The sequence below is a fragment of the Pseudophryne corroboree genome, chromosome 3, assembly GCF_028390025.1.
Source record: "Pseudophryne corroboree isolate aPseCor3 chromosome 3, aPseCor3.hap2, whole genome shotgun sequence".
NCBI classification, from domain to species: domain Eukaryota; kingdom Metazoa; phylum Chordata; class Amphibia; order Anura; family Myobatrachidae; genus Pseudophryne; species Pseudophryne corroboree.
This window is the reverse complement of record NC_086446.1, coordinates 344,760,776-344,778,270: the sequence shown is the minus strand read 5'-3', so window position 1 is coordinate 344,778,270 and position 17,495 is coordinate 344,760,776. Positions and strand designations below refer to the sequence as shown.

The following is a 17,495-nucleotide window of genomic DNA, read 5'->3' as shown; positions in this document are numbered from 1 at the left end:
GGAGCTGTCCAGAAGTCCGTAAATTCTGGGGCTTAATACAAACCTTTGTCGAGGAAGAATTAAATATCACCATGGAGGTCTCCCCGGAATGGGTTATCTGGGACATACACTGCACATCTCATACCCCCAAGTTACCAATTGGCCAGCGCGTGTTGTTAACTAAAATAGCAGCAGCTGGTAAGAAAACTATCCTGTCACAATGGATAGCTATTGATTCATTGTCTCTAGCTTTATTACTGTATGAAAAAGAATATGTAACAGAAATACAATGGCGCTAAATCTGAACCATAGAGAGCAATATGGATAATCACCCTTATAATAATCATCAATGTGGGTCAGTTCCTAAATGAGGGAAGACAGTCCATACGACATTTTGATTTCTTCTTATAATTCTAATCAATAATGAAATCTGATAAAACAAGAAGAGACTGTGCCCACTCAGCATCAAAACCACCGTGTGTGGTTCGTGAGTCCAGGACGGTTTTGCTGTGGTGATCTCCGGTGACTGACACCTTTACCCGGGCTGTGTCAAATCCCTTTTTCCATCTTGGGAGCACCAGAGATTTACCCTTCAGACCAGAGAGGACTCTATGTGGAGTGATGTATTGTATGCTTTTATTCATCTTTTACATTGTGAGTGCGGTGTTGTAAATAAAAACTATCCTTTTAAGATAAAAGGTATTGCACTATGATCTTATTTCTGTGTATCCACTACATTTTGCTTTAAAACGGTGGACGCAGGTTTTTGTTTTATCAGGTTTTTGTGAAAACCAGGGAAACATTCATAAATTGGCCACCCTGATCTGGGAAATGATCTGAGGATGGATTGATGATATGCTCTTAAACACTTCATTATTGTGAGTGCAATGGTTTATTAACAAAGTAATATTCCTTATATTTGCGTTACTGCACGATCATCTGTCTTCTGTGCCTTTAACACACTCTGCCTCAAACTGAGTTTTGATGCTGAGTGGGCACAGTCTCTTCTTGTTTTATCAGATTTCATTATTGATTAGAATTATAAGAAGAAATCAAAACGTTGTATGGACTGTCTTCCCTCATTTAGGAACTGACCCACATTGAGGATTATTATAAGGGTGATTATCCATATTGCTCTCTATGGTTCAGATTTAGCGCCATTGTATTTCTGTTACATATTCTTTTTCATACTGTATTTGGAGGTTATTTGAGAAACCTTTTGTTAACATTAATATGGGCTGCTCTTTTTGTTTATTGCGCAACTACTTATATGTTCTGTCTTTACTGATTTCTAGCTTTGTTACTACCAAGACTATCGTATTTATTTCATATGGAGTGGCTTGAAATGCTAATTGATAAAGAGAATAAAATAGCGAGGTTCTTTGACATATGGCTCCCTTACGTACAGATGCTAGATAACCCCGTTAAAGTCCCCCTACGACAAGCCATAGCTCTCACTACATGGTATAATCTTGAAGTACTTGATCTAGGACGTCCACCCTTTTAAAAATAATTATTGAGAGATATTTACTAACCTTTGCCTAACCTGAGATATCTTCTTCTTTCTGTACCATGTTGATTATACCGGCCTATTGTCGGCCGACTTGTCATTGTGACTCTTTACTGTATGTTGATATATTTGTATATTACGCAGTTGTCCAATAAAGTATATAAAAAAAACATTGACCCTCACAGCAAGATAAACAAACACATTACCCAAACAGGAAAAAAACCCACATCAGCCCCCCCCCCCGCAGGAAAAAATAAAACACAGTAGCCACCCACAGGAAAAAATAAAACACATTGGCCCCCAGAAGAAAATAACAAACAAATCGGCCCCCACAGGAAAAGCTGCTAAACCTGTCTAAAGATCTTGTTAGATTGTCGAAAGTCTCATTTTGGGCGGTGTGTCACACCTTCGGAGGCTGCGAGAAAAAATGTGTCTGCCGTGGCTACCGGGTATCTGAGTGAATAGCTCTGATAGACGCCTAATCGTATAGTAACCCAGCAGGTATATGTCCCAGGCCTGGGGTGTACTGTCTAGGGGGCCGAAGGTGTAGAATGTTTTGGAGGTCAGGGGTGTTGGGTTAGGGTGGCTATGACTATGTTCCAGAGGTGGGGCGGGGGGTGGCTGGAATGGGCACTGTACAGTGAAGCCTAGAGCACAAGCTCCATACACTGCACCGCTGCTGGGGGAAGGATGGAAGTAGCAGTAGTGCAGAGCAGGGAAACAGGCTGGGAATAGTAGTGGTGCAGAGCAGAGGTGCAGGCTGGGAGTAGTAGTGGTGCAGAGCAGGGGGCAGGCTGTGAGTAGTAGTGGTGAAGAGCAGGGGAGGCAGACTGGGAGTAGTAGTTGTGGGGATCAAGCTGAGCTAGAAACAAACTTCCTTTCCGCAGCTCCCAGGCCCTGGCTGCCGTCGCTCCCTCCGTTGACATCACTGACAGCACAGCCTCACACAGGAGTGACAGCTGCAGTTAGTGTGAAAGGAAAGCTTCTGTGTCCCGCTCCTCAGTCTCCTAGACAGCAGCGCACATCACTCTCTCTGTGCTGCATGGATCACTCAGCTCACCTCCTCTAGCAGAGCCAAGGGACAGCTGTACACATCCAACAAGCAAACAGGGTCACTCTTAGGTGTCAGACAAGTGAGATAATGAACAGAAGACGCCCCCTCCTTAGATCAACGTTTCAGTTTATCTTAACTTTTGTCAAGAAAGGAAGAGACTGAGTGTCGATCTACCAAGGATTTAAAGATAGATAGATAGATAGATAGATAGATAGATAGATAGATAGATAGATAGATAGATAGATAGATAGATAGATAGATAGGGGTTGGGTATGGGATGCCGGTGGTCAGAATATTGACTACAGCATCCCGATTGCTTGAAATCCTGTCATTCCCTTTTATGAAGTCTTATTGCTAAAGACGAAACGCGTTGGTCTGCTGTACCCACACCTATCCTATGGACAGATAAGTGCATATATTTCTATGTCTTGTATGTGTGTATTTTAACCATGTCTGTTTGTCACTGTGGATATTCAATTCAGTTTTTTTACCTTTTCATTATCCTTTTATGTGGAATAATAGTGGGACTAGCAGGTCCCCAAATTTTTTTTTACAGTCGTGCATAAGAAGCTTTGCAGTGTAAAAATGGCACATACTATCAGAGGTGTAGCTAGGTGCCATGGTGCCCGGAGCAAGGTTATGTTTCGGTGCCCCCTCCACTGTACTGAATTGGGGACCTGTCCAACATGTAGTGGCATATATATTTGAAAAGAAAAAATATTTAAAAATTCTAAATTGGTCACAGGGCCAGTTCTAGACCTTGCAGAGCTCTGGGTGAAAGATTCCCCTGGGCACCCCCTCCAAGTTTAAAACAGGGACAGTGCGTCCCCAGGCACGCAACAAATATATAGGGTCGTGGCTTCATGGGAAAGGGATGTGACCACAGAATAGTGCCAATTCACATTACACTGCACAGTAGTTTCCGTTGATCACGTTACACCACACAGTAGAGACGCGTATACATGCTACACCACAGAAGAGCTGTTTATACACGTTATGCCATAGTAGAGCCCATTATACACATTACTTCACACAGTAGAGCCGCTTATATACATTACACCACAGTAGAGTTGCTTATACATGTTGCACCACGGAAGAGCCATTTATACATGTTATGTTGCAGCTTTTAACGCAGATAGAGGTGCTGCAGCAGCAGCTGGGGCATAGTGAGGTGCTGCAGCATCAATGTAGAGAGAGATGCTGTAGCAGCAGGGGCAGAGAGGGGTGCTGCAACAGCTGGTGCAAAAAGAGGTGCTGCAGCAGCCAAGGCAAAAAGATGTGCTGCTGCAGCCGTGGCGGAAAGAGGTGCTGCAGCAGTCGGGGCAGAGAGAGGTGCTGCAGCAGCCTGGCCAGAAAGAGGTGCTGCAGCAGTGAAGGCTGCAGAACAAAAGTAACCTGGCTGCAAAGCTACAAGCAGACAGTGAGACATGTAAAGAGGTGGGCAGAGCTACAGCATGTGCTGGATGTCAGTGTCTCCTGCTGTCACCACTGGCCTGACCTGTTCCCCACCTAGTCTCTGAGTCCCATCTGCGCCCTCTAACTTTTTTGGCGCCCGGAGCTTGTGCTCCACTGCAGCCACCCTCTCTACACCTCTGCATACTATGTTGCATTTCTCTTTTTATAATCATATATCATGACTTAATTGGTGGTCACATGACTGAAGATTTGTATATCAGATAAGTAGTGTCCTAAATCTCCTTTGCATTTTTTTAAATCACATTTTACCTGGTGATTTTACTATAGAAACTAGTAGGCGCTTTGTATTTCTTTTACTGCACGTTTGATTTTATGCAACGTCCAACATATATCACACTGATATAAAAGCAGCCACTCATTAGTCGAGGAGTGTCACCACCATATATTATTCACTTATTTATTTTTCAAAATTTACACTAACACATATTTGATACCTAAGGTTTTGGTGTAACTATATTACCTGTGCGCCACTGTCTCTACTCACACACACATATAATATATATATATATATATATATATATATATATATCTATATATATCTATAGTAATGTACAAAATAACCCACCCAAATCCAACTCTCTCTGCACATGTTATATCTGCCTCCCCTGCAGTGCACATGGTTTTGCCCAACTGCTAAAAAAAATACTGCTGCGATCAACTTGGAACTACCCACATTGTCATCAGGATTACAATACATAATCAAAACCATACCTTTATAGCTGCTCACCAAACAGGAAGACGCCATCTCCCGGGCTGGGACTGAACACCCGCCCCGTCGCCGCACAAGTGATGACGTCATAGAGTAGACGCATAGAGTTACGTTACCATGGTACCAGAGACACGGAAGACAGGCCGCTTTAAAATCCGCTGTGAGTGAACAACCGGTGGCCCGCCATTTTGCGGAATTTCATCATTCTTTGTCTAGTCTTAGATATAGAATGATTGATACTATCCCGACGTCTGTTAGAGGAGGTGACCGTTCCACGCGTTTGCTGAAATGCGAGGCACGGTGGATTTACAGGTTAAATGTAATCTCCCCATATGGGCTTAATGAAAGTATCTCTTTTGCAAGTTTACGGTGAAACTGTGGTTCTCGTTGTAATCAATCATCTTATGCTTTCATGTTGTTATTTAGTATTTGTTCAATATTCTTTAATGGATATGTTAATACTTTGTATTGACAATATTATTTATTTAATATTAGTGTTTTTTCACTGTCTTCCGTGTCTCTGGTACCATGGTAACGGTATACGTAACTCTATGCGTCTACTCTATGACGTCATCACTTGTGCGGCGACGGGGCGGGTGTTCAGTCCCAGCCCGGGAGCCGGCGTCTTCCTGTTTGGTGAGCACCTATAAAGGTATGGTTTTGATTATGTATTGTAATCCTGATGACAATATCTTTATATTAAAACGTTGATTGAAGAATACAGTCTCCGTCTGTTTTTGTTGCTGCTGTAAGCCAGAGTGCCGCACCTACGTTTTCTCTCTCTCTCCCTCTCTATATATGTGTGTGTACGTTTATGTATATAAGTATGTGTAAATATACACACACATACACACATATTCCACTCAAAACAGAGGAGGGGGTATAGCTCAGTGGTAGAGCATTTGACTGCAGATCGAGAGGTCCCTGGTTCAAATCCGGGTGCCCCCTTCAAAGTGTTTTGATGGCACTCTTGTTAAATAAAAAACGACACTGTCTCTACTCACATATTTATATATATCTATATATATATATATATATATATATATATATATCTATATCTATCTATCCAAAGAAGGTCGCACTCACATCCTCAAAAAGCAATGACTGGGGTGTCCACTCCAATGACCAAGCATTGTAAATATAGAACAATAATAGAGGCACTCTCCAGATTTTCAAAATATGCAAAAAGTGTTCTCATTTATTATGATATACGTTACATAGTCCACTTGAATAGAATCCTCAAGGGCTTTCGGCCCTCACCGGGCCTTCTATTCAAGTGGACTATGTAACGTATATCATAATAAATGAGAACACTTTTTGCATATTTTGAAAATCTGGAGAGTGCCTCTATTATTGTTCTCTCTCTCTCTCTCTCTCTCTCTCTCTCTATATATATATATATATATATATATATATATATATGTATGTGTATGTGTGTGTGTATACACTGCTCAAAAAAAATATGCTCAAAAAAATAAAGGGAACACTTAAACAACACAATGTAACTCCAGGTCAATCACACTTCTGTGAAATCAAACTGTCCACTTAGGAAGCAACACTGATTGACAATCAATTTCACATGCTGTTGTGCAAATGGAATAGACAACAGGTGGAAATTATAGGAAATTAGCAAGACATTCCCAATAAAGGAGTTGTTCTGCAGGTGGTGACCACAGACCACTTCTCAGCTCCTATGCTTTCTGGCTGATGTTTTGGTCACTTTTGAAAGCTGGCGGTGCTTTCACTCTAGTGGTAGCATGAGACGGAGTCTACAACCCACACAAGTAGCTCATGTAGTGCAGCTCAGGCCAGTACATCAGGAGATGTGGAGGAGGCCATAGGAGGGCAACAACCCAGCAGCAGGACCGCTACCTCTGCCTTTGTGCAAGGAGGAACAGGAGGAGCACTTCCAGAGCCCTGCAAAATGACCTCCAGCAAGCCACAAATGTGCATGTGTCTACTCAAACGATCAGAAACAGACTCCATGAGGGTGGTATGAGGGCCCGACGTCCACAGGTGGGGGTTGTGCTTACAGCCCAACACCGTGCAGGACGTTTGGCATTTGCCAGAGAACACCAAGATTGGCAAATTCGCCACTGGCGCCCTGTGCTCTTCACAGATGAAAGCCGGTTCTCACTGAGCACATGTGACAGACGTGACAGAGTCTGGAGATGCCAAGGAGAACGTTCTGCTGCCTGCAACATCCTCCAGCATGACCGGTTTGGCAGTGGGTCAGTAATGGTGTGGGGTGGCATTTCTTTGGGGGGGCCGCACAGCCCTCCATGTGCTTGCCAGAGGTAGCCTGACTGCCATTAGGTACAGAGTTGAGATCCTCAGACCCCTTGTGAGACCATATGCTGGTGCAGTTGGCCCTGGGTTCCTCCTAATGCAAGACAATGCTAGACCTCATGTGGCTGGAGTGTGTCAGCAGTTCCTGCAAGACGAAGGCATTGATGCTATGGACTGGCCCGCCCGTTCCCAGGACCTGAATCCAATTGAGCACATCTGGGACATCATGTCTCGCTCCATCCACCAACGCCACGTTGCACCACAGACTGTCCAGGAGTTGGCAGATGCTTTAGTCCAGGTCTGGGAGATCCCTCAGGAGACCATCCGCCACCTCATCAGGAGCATGCCCAGGCGTTTTAGGGAGGTCATACAGGCACGTGGAGGCCACACACACTACTGAGCCTCATTTTGACTTGTTTTAAGGACATTACATCAAAGTTGTATCAGCCTGTAGTGTGTTTTTCCACTTTAATTTTTAGTGTGACTCCAAATCCAGACCTCCATGGGTTAATAAATTTGATTTCCATTGACAATTTTTGTGTGATTTTGTTGTCAGCACATTCAACTATGTAAAGAACAAAGTATTTAATAAGAATATTTCATTCATTCAGATCTAGGATGTGTTATTTTAGTGTTCCCTTTATTTTTTTGAGCAGTGTATATATATATGTCACGCACCTGGGTTGAGAAAGTTGAGAACTCCGGGATTCTTTCCGATGGTCGGGAAGATGAACCGTAGTTGGGTCGAAATAGAGACGGTCGAATGTAGGTCTTCCTCATGCAGGATTAATAGATAACTTAAGTTTGTGAACGATGCTGGGTGCACTGAATGAGGAATGAAACAATGACTTGAGAATGGTGCCGAAGAACTCTGATCGGAGAAGTGAATAATGACTTGGGAACAATGCTGAAGAACACTAAATGAAGGAGTGAGTGATGACTTGTGAACGATACTGAAGAACATTGAATGAGCGATGACTTGTGAACGATGTTGAAGAACACTGAATGAGAGATGACTTGTGAACAATGCTGAAGAACACTGAACGAAGAAGTGAGTGATGAAGACACAGGGATTATGTGGCTGGAAGACACGCTGAATGCGGGAAGCACTGGAGTCTCTGTGGCTGAGAGATGCGCTGAATGCTGGAAGCACTGGAGTCTCTGTGGCTGAGAGACACGCTGAAGGCTGGAAGCACTGGAGTCACTGTGGCTGAGAGACATGCTGGAGGCTGGAAGCACTGGAGTCACTGTGGCTGAGAGACACGCTGAAGGCTGGAAGCACTGGAGTATCTGTGGCTGAGAGACATGCTGAAGGCTGGAAGCACTGGAGTCACTGTGGCTGAGAGACACGCTGAAGGCTGGAAGCACTGGAGTATCTGTGGCTGAGAGACATGCTGGAGGCTGGAAGCACTGGAGTCACTGTGGCTTAGAGACATGCTGAAGGCTGGAAGCACTGGAGTCACTGTGGCTGAGAGACATGCTGGAGGCACTGGAGTCACTGTGGCTGAGAGACATGCTGAAAGCTGGAAGCACTGGAGTCTCTGTGGCTGAGAGACATGCTGGAGGCTGGAAGCACTGGAGTCACTGTGGCTGAGAGACACGCTGGAGGCTGGAAGCACTGGAGTCACTGTGGCTGAGAAATACGCTGAATGCTGGAAGCACTGGAGTCACTGTGGCTGAGAGACACGCTGGAGGCTGGAAGCACTGGAGTCACTGTGGCTGAGAGACACGCTGGAGGCTGGAAGCACTGGAGTCACTGTGGCTGAGAGACATGCTGAAAGCTGGAAGCACTGGAGTCTCTGTGGCTGAGACACACTCTGAAGGCTGGAAGCACTGGAGTCACTGTGAATGAGAGACACGCTGGAGGCTGGAAGCACTGGAGTCACTGTGGCTGAGAGACATGCTGAAAGCTGGAAGCACTGGAGTCTCTGTGGCTGAGAGACATGCTGGAGGCTGGAAGCACTGGAGTCACTGTGGCTGAGAGACATGCTGAAAGCTGGAAGCACTGGAGTCACTGTGGCTGAGAGACATGCTGAAAGCTGGAAGCACTGGAGTCTCTGTGGCTGAGAGACATGCTGGAGGCTGGAAGCACTGGAGTCACTGTGGCTGAGAGACATGCTGAAAGCTGGAAGCACTGGAGTCACTGTGGCTGAGAGACATGCTGAAAGCTGGAAGCACTGCAGTCACTGTGGCTGAGAGACACGCTGAATGCTGGAAGCACTGGAGTGACTGTGGCTGAGAACACACTGGATACTGGAAGCACTGGAGTCACTGTGGCTGAGAAACATGCTGAAAGCTGGAAGCACTGGAGTCACTGTGGCTGAGAGACATGCTGGAGGCTGGAAGCACTGGAGTCACTGTGGCTGAGAGACACGCTGGAGGCTGGAAGCACTGGAGTCACTGTGGCTGAGAGACACGCTGAAGGCTGGAAGCACTGGAGTCACTGTGGCTGAGAGACACGCTGAAAGCTGGAAGCACTGGAGTCACTGTGGCTGAGAGAAAGCTGGAAGCACTGGAGTCACTGTGGCTGAGAGACATGCTGAAAGCTGGAAGCACTGCAGTCACTGTGGCTGAGAGACACGCTGAATGCTGGAAGCACTGGAGTGACTGTGGCTGAGAGACATGCTGAAAGCTGGAAGCACTGGAGTCACTGTGGCTGAGAGACATGCTGAAAGCTGGAAGCACTGCAGTCACTGTGGCTGAGAGACATGCTGGAGGCTGGAAGCACTGGAGTCACTGTGGCTGAGAGACATGCTGAAAGCTGGAAGCACTGCAGTCACTGTGGCTGAGAGATACGCTGAATGCTGGAAGCACTGGAGTGACTGTGGCTGAGAACACACTGGATACTGGAAGCACTGGAGTGACTGTGGCTGAGAACACACTGGATACTGGAAGCACTGTGAGACATGAGCCTGGGGGTAGCAAAGTAGCTACGATACACAGGCGCCGGGGCTTTGCCTAGCATCTCCTTTTAAACGTCCCACCCTCTTCTCATTGGTGGGAGAGCGGTGATTACATCACCAGCCCCCTCGCCCCCACATGTGAACGGACATGGCGGCGCCAGTGGAGCCGGGGACCGCCGGCGGCAGCGCCACCCGCACATCAGGATCCAGAAGCCGGCAGGGAGAGAGGCCGCCCCGGATACTAGCGCACCCGGCAGGGTAACGCTGCGCGGCCGTGACAATATATCTATCTATATATATATCTATATATATATATATATATATATATATAAAATATATGTACATGTATGTATGTATGTATGTATATATATATATATATATATGTGTGTGTATGTAAGTATACATACATACATACATACATACATACATACATACATACATACATACATACATACATACATACACACACACACACACACTTACATGTATTTCACTCAAAACATAGGAGGGGGTATAGCTCAGTGGTAGAGCATTCGACTGCAGATCGAGAGGTCCCTGGTTCAAATCCGGGTGCCCCCTTCAAAGTGTTTTGATGGCACTTTTGTTAAATAAAAAACGATAATAATCAGTACTAAAGATGTACCTCAAATCTCCATCTATTCACACTGTGGCATATGCGTCACAATCGCCAATTATCCATATGTATCACAGCTCCCCTATAGCTGTTATATGTAGCTACATCCACATATGATATTACAGCTATGAAACATAGCTTTTTGCACGATTAAATATATTGTATCTCCCAGGAGGGGTTCTCTACAATTAAGGGAGTAACACATACGGACAGTACACGATCCTAATCTTTATAAACTATATTAAGGTTTATATATTATTAATTCTACTATATATAATGTCCATCATTATTTAATACAAACAAGGCACATAGTTACTTTATTTAGATTACTGATGGGTCCAGTGATCTTCTACAGACACATTATTGTTAGTATAACACAAGTTTATTAATATCCACCTATGGTCCATAGTATATATATTAGTTACACTCAATTAAATAAGGTGATCTCTTTATCAGGCTGTACCAGGGGCGGTATAAACAACATCATGGTAAATAGTCCCCCCATACAGGTTTGATAAAAAGGACGACGGTTTTAAACCCCAATGTAGTGGATATATGACATAGAATTTGATACAGTTAAATATAATTAATATATGCCCTTATGTCCCCCGATTGAAGTGATGCCTGCATTTAAGTATCATGTATGAAATTGATACATGCTCATTTATGTTAGGTAGCCTAGATGGGGTTGGTATTGGGTCACTGTAAATTGTCACTACTCTTTACTTCCAGCGCAGGATTGCAGCTGCATCGGGTGTCTGGGTTACCATGACGCGACTGGAAGGCGCCCGGTCCGGGGAGCTGGGCGGCACCGAGCACTGGCGGGCTTCTTTTGGTACTTAGGTAAGTTGTAAACACTATTATTTTGTTAATTCACCTTCACATAAGGGGCGATGCAGCCCCAAAATGTTGGAATTGCTGTGAATTTTTTTAAAAAAATAGGATTTTAATTACCTACCGGTAAATCCTTTTCTCGTAGTCCATAGAGGATTCTGGGGTCCATTTAGTACCATGGGGTATAGACGGGTACACTAGGAGCCATGAGCACTTTAAGAATTTGATAGTGTGGGCTGGCTCCTCCCTCTGTGCCCCTCCTACCAGACTCGGTCTAGGAAACTGTGCCCGAGGAAGGATATAAAAGGATAGTGGTGAGATTCCGAACCAGCACACACAAACAACAGGAAAGCAATGCTAACCAAACTTGAAACAGGAACAGCAACAGCTGAACAAACAATACTTAACCAAGCAACAGTGCAGAAAGAACTAAGCACCAGGCGGGCGCCCAGTATCCTCTACGGACTACGAGAAAAGGATTTACCGGTAGGTAATTAAAATCCTATTTTCTCTTACGTCCTAGAGGATACTGGGGTCCATTTAGTACCATGGGGATGTGCCAAAGCTCCCAAACTGGGTGGGAGAGTGCTGAGGTTCCTGCAGAACTGATTGACCAAACTGAAGGTCCTCAGAGGCCAAAGTATCGAACTTGTAGAAGTTAGTAAACGTGTTCGATCCAGACCAAGTAGCTGCTCGCAGAGCTGTAAAGCTGAGACACCGCGGGCAGCCGCCCAAGAAGAACCCACGACCTAGTAGAGTGGGCCTGTGCAGATTTTAGAACCGGCACTCCTGCCGTGGAATAAGCATGCTGGATAGGGAACCTGATCCAGCGTGCAATGTACTGCTTAGAAGCAGAACACCCAATCTTATTGGGATCATTAAGAACAAACAACGCATCCGTTTTTCTGTGATGAGCTGTTCTGTTTACATACACCTTCAAAGCCCTCACAACATCCAAAGACTTTGAAGTAGCAGAGGTGTCGGTAACCACGATAGGTTAGTTGATGTGAAACGCAGACACCACTTTAGGAAGAAATTGCTGACGAGTTCTGAGTTCAGCTCTGTCCTCATGGAAAATTAAATAGGGGCTTTTGTGAGACAACGCCCCCAGCTCTGATACACGCCTCACCGAATCCAAGGCCAACAGTGTGACAGTCTTCCACATAAGATATTTTATGTCTACCTTCGGTAATGGTTCAAACCAGTCCGATTGGAGGAAATGCAGCACCAAATTGAGATCCCAAGGTGCCGTGGGAGGCACAAAGGGAGGTTGGTTGTGCAGAACACCTTTCAAGAATGTCTGGACCTCAGGGAGAGAAGCCAATAGTTTCTGAAAGAAAATGGATAAAGCCGAAATCTGGACTTTTATAGAGCCCAGACAGAGGCCCACATCCACACCTGCCTGCAGAAAAAGCAGGAAAGATCCCAGATGAAATTCCACAGCAGAATAATTTCTGCTCTCACACGAAGAGACGTATTTCTTCCAATGTTTAGACGTTACCCCCTTCCTGGCTTGGATTAGAGTCGAAATAACCTTGTTAGGGATCCCTCTCCTGACTAGAATAAGCCGGTCAACTTCCATGCCATCAAACGTAGCCGCGGTCTTGATAGACTGACGGTAGTCAGAATATTGACTATAGCATCCCAATTGCTTGAAATCCTGTCATTCTCCTTTATGAAGTCTTATTGCTAAAGACGAAACGCGTTGGTCTGCTGTACCCACACCTATCCTATGGACAGATAAGTGCATATATTTCTATGTCTTGTATGTGTGTATTTTAACCATGTCTGTTTGTCACTGTGGATATTCAATTCAGTTTTTTTACCTTTTCCTTATCCTTTTATGTGGAATAATAGTGGGACTAGCAGGTCCCCAATTTTTTTTTTACAGTCGTGCATAGGAAGCTTTGCAGTGTAAAAATGGCACATACTATTTTGCATTTCTCTTTTTATATTCATATATCATGACTTAATTGGTGGTCACATGACCGAAGATTTGTATATCAGATAAGTAGTGTCCTAAATCTCCTTCGCTTTTTGTAATCACATTTTACCTGGTGATTTTACTATAGACACTAGTAGGCGCTCTGTATTTCTTTTACTGCATGTTTGTTTTTAATGTGATGTCCAACATATATCATGCTGATATAAAAGCAGCCACTCATTAGTTGAGGAGTGTCACCACCATATATTATTCACTTATTATTTATTTTTTGGAATCTACACTAACACATATTTGACACTTAAAGTTTTGGTGTTACTATAGTACCTGTGCGCCTCTGTCTCTACTCTCACACACACACACACACACACACACACACAGTGGCGGATCTTGCCACGAATAAGCAGTACTTTTGCCCGGGGCGCCGCCTTCCGGAGGGCGCCGGCGCCATCCAGAGGGCGCCGCACCATGGCAAGATCCGCCACTGTGGCCCCCGCTTTGAAGGGAACCAGACGCTACGCGTCTAGTTTCCCTTCATGGAGAGGACCTGTGCTGTGCGCGATGACGTCATCGCGCAGCGCACAGCAAAGGTCCTCTCCATGAAGGGAAACTAGACGCTATGCGTCTAGTTTCTCTTCATGGAGAGGACCTTTGCTGTGCGGTGCGCGATGACGTCATCGCGCACCGCACAGCATAGTGGCACAGACACTAGGGGTCATAATTGACCTCTAGTGTCTATGCTGTGCTATGGGAGAGACGTAATGACGTCTCTCCCATAGATCCGAGGACTGGAGAAGAGCGGCGCCGGAGGAGGTCTGGAATCAGGAGCGGGGATTGTAAGTATACTTTTATTTTATTTTTCTTCTAGCTGCGCTACAGGGGCACAAATGGGGGCGCAACTGACCACGCCCCCATATGAAGCCACGCTCCTATTTTTGCCCGGGGCGCCACAAGGGCAAGAACACACACAACACCATAGGAACACACAACACACAACACCATAGGAGGGGGTATAGCTCAGTGGTAGAGCATTCGACTGCAGATCGAGAGGTCCCTGGTTCAAATCCGGGTGCCCCCTTCAAAGTGTTTTGATGGCACTTTTGTTAAATAAAAAACGGTAATAATCAGTAGTAAAGTTGTACCTCAAATCTCCATCTATTCACACTGTGACATATGCGTCCCAATCGCCAATTATCAATATGTATCACAGCTCCCCCATGTGTAGGACGGATACAAGCTACAAGAGAGGCTACGATGGGTATGACTCCTATACATAAGATAGATTCTACATTAGTGTTGACATATGTGTGAATTTTTGAGCGCTGGATTTCTCCATATATGCTGTTGAACTACAAGATCCAGCCAGCACGCTGCGCACCAGAGCGTGAAAATGACCGTTCAGTCCTATGAATCCTACTAGCCAAGGCAGCTCTGCAGCAATGATCTGATCACGGAAGCGGCTACAAGTGACGTCACGCACAATGTAGAACGTTCCACTGGTCACATGACCTCCATCTTACGTTCCTGAGTCTCTCAGTTGTTTCCGGCTGCGTCCGTGCGTGTATGTGACAGATTCTGCTGCTGCTGCTTTCTGCTGCTGCTGCAGGGACGCAAGGAGAGAGGCGGTTGTGCGGGGCTGCTGCTGGTGTGTAGGACATCATGGGAGGCGGAGATCTGGTACAGTATTATACACTATCCCATACACAGGAGCTGTGGGCTGCTGGGTGTAACGGGTGTGCTTTACAGTTAATAATAACACAGCGTTGTGTGTGTCTCTATGTAGTGGTCTGACGACCTGTGGGGCTGATCTACTAGTATAATTGCATACCCTCCAACATTTTACACACAAAAATCGGTACAAATTAGAAAAAGGGCGTGGCCACGGGTATGGGTTTTCCTATACTTTCAAGGTTGGTTCTATTTCGGAGTGGGAGAAGGGACCTTCTGACGTTTTAAGGGGAGGAGCTACGTCATCAGGGGGAGGAGCTACTGCCGAACAGGGTGCCCGAAAAGTACCCTCGCGGGCTCGCTTCGCTCGCCACCTGATTACTAAAGGTAATAGTTGGTGGCGTGGATAGTAGAGCAACTATCCCGCTGGCCTAGCTCCTCCCCCTTGTGTCGTGGCTCCTCCCCCTGATGGAAAAGGTCCCTTAGGCCCCTTGGATCTAGCATCTACCATATTTTCAATGGAAGTTTGGAGAGCCAAAAATAGGTACAGAGTACAGACCATAAAAAAAAGGTCCTGTATCTATTAAAAAGGTACAGTTGGAGGGTATGTAATTGTTTCACAAGGGGGAAGATTTATAAAACCAACTAAAAAGGATAAATGGTGGGGTTGCTCATTTCAACCAATCAGATTTTATTGAATATTATGGAACGTACTAGATAAATAACTACTAGAACCTTATTGTTTGCTATGGTTAATACCTCTGCTTATCCTCTTCAGGAGCTTTGCTAAATCCCCATTTCTCCTACTTCCTAGAAGATGCTGGGGACTCCGTAAGGACCATGGGGTATAGACGGGATCCGCAGGAGACATGGGCACACTATAAGACTTTGAGAGGTGTGAACTGGCTCCTCCCTCTATGCCCCTCCTCCAGACCTCAGTTAGACTCTGTGCCCAGGAGTGACTGGACACACACTAGGGGAGCTCTACTGATACCGCATTCAGATCGCAAATGCCGGATCCCACCCGGTAAAAGAAACGTGTCCTTACCGGGTGGGATCCGGCATTTGCGCTCCTTTGCTGGCTTTCCGACCCGGCAATATATCGGGTCGGTTGCCATAGCAGCAAGGGGGGCGCAGCAGGGGCGGGGGTAAAGGCGGCGCTGGGAGATGAGCTCATCTCCTGCGCCGCCTCTCCCTATGCTGTGAATGGGAACCGTGTCGCATCGACACGGCTCCCATTCACACTGCACCTGACCCGGTATTCAACCCGGGTATAATCCTTCTTATATACCGGGTTGAATTACCGGGTCAGACGACCTGCTAATTCTCGGAAAGTGCTTTCACATCGCACACTGACCCGTGTCGACACGGCAATATGCCGTGTCGATACCGGGTTATTTGTGCGATGTGAAAGGGGTATGAGTTTCTCTAAAAGACTTTATGTTAGGTTTTTTATTTTCAGGGAGACCTGCTGGCTACAGGCTCCCTGCATCGTGGGACTGAGGGGAGATAAGTCAGACCTACTTCTTCTTAGTTCAAGGGCTCTGCTTCTTAGGCTACTGGACACCATTAGCTCCAGAGGGTTCGATCACTTGGTTCGCCTAGCTGCTTGTTCCCGGAGCCACGCAGTCACCCCCCTCACAGAAGCCAGAAGAAAGAAGCCGGGTGAGTATTGGAAGAAAAGAAGACTTCAGTGACGGCAGAAGACTTCAGTAACGGAGGTACAGCGCAGCGGTCGCACTGCGCTCCATGCTCCCACACACCAACGGCACTCACAGGGTGCAGGGCGCTGGGGGGGGAGCGCCCTGGGCAGCAAGTTACTGGAAGTTTTTACCGCTGGCATAAGTGCAGATTCGTACCCCCGCCAGATATCGCGGCGGTCAGGCTGCGCGCCATTGCTCCCACACGCCAACGGTTTTTACAAGGGTGCAGGGCGCTAGGGAGGGAGCGCCCTGGGCAGAGATATATATCTATCTATATATATCTATATATATATCTATATATATATATATCTATATCTATATATATATATCTATATATATATATATCTATATATATATATATATATATATATATATATATATCTATATATCTATATATCTATATATATATATATATATATATATATATATATATATATATATATATATAATCTCTCTTTGGGGGGTGACAGTACATCTATACAGTGTGTACACACTGTATAGGGACCCCCGATAGCATACATAAAGCTATATTTTTTTGCGGGCTGGAGGAGGCGGGGCTTAGCCCTCACTTTAGGTTACAGCGCCATTTTCTACTTGTCCCCGCCAAAAGCATGAGGGGGCACAATGTTTAGTGCTAAATAGAGGAATATAGCACTATTTTAGACAAATGGGCTTGTATTCTGTGTGTTATGTGTGTATATATATATATATATATATATATCTGTGTGTTCCCTGTCAGATACCCACTATAGCTTTAGTCGACATATGTCGACAGGAGTGAGTGCTCTGTAATT

At 45.5% G+C, this 17,495-nt stretch overlaps 1 protein-coding gene and 3 non-coding genes across 4 annotated transcripts in view; all 4 read left to right on the top strand.

Moving 5' to 3' along the window:
- Positions 1–5,604: 5,604 nt before the first annotated feature.
- On the top strand, positions 5,605–5,676 carry TRNAC-GCA (transfer RNA cysteine (anticodon GCA)). The gene has a single exon. It is a non-coding gene; the product is annotated as a tRNA-Cys (tRNA).
- Positions 5,677–10,427: 4,751 nt separating this feature from the next.
- TRNAC-GCA (transfer RNA cysteine (anticodon GCA)) lies at positions 10,428–10,499 on the top strand. Its single transcript has one exon. It is a non-coding gene; the product is annotated as a tRNA-Cys (tRNA).
- Positions 10,500–14,336: 3,837 nt separating this feature from the next.
- On the top strand, positions 14,337–14,408 carry TRNAC-GCA (transfer RNA cysteine (anticodon GCA)). Its single transcript has one exon. It is a non-coding gene; the product is annotated as a tRNA-Cys (tRNA).
- Positions 14,409–14,825: 417 nt separating this feature from the next.
- The window catches only part of CWC25 (CWC25 spliceosome associated protein homolog), a 103,716-nt gene continuing 101,046 nt past the window's right edge, over positions 14,826–17,495 (top strand). Inside the window, exon 1 of the mRNA XM_063959701.1 lies at positions 14,826–15,007. Coding sequence (XP_063815771.1) covers positions 14,990–15,007 — 18 coding nt within the window. The 5' untranslated portion in view covers positions 14,826–14,989. The remainder of the gene's footprint in view (positions 15,008–17,495) is intronic.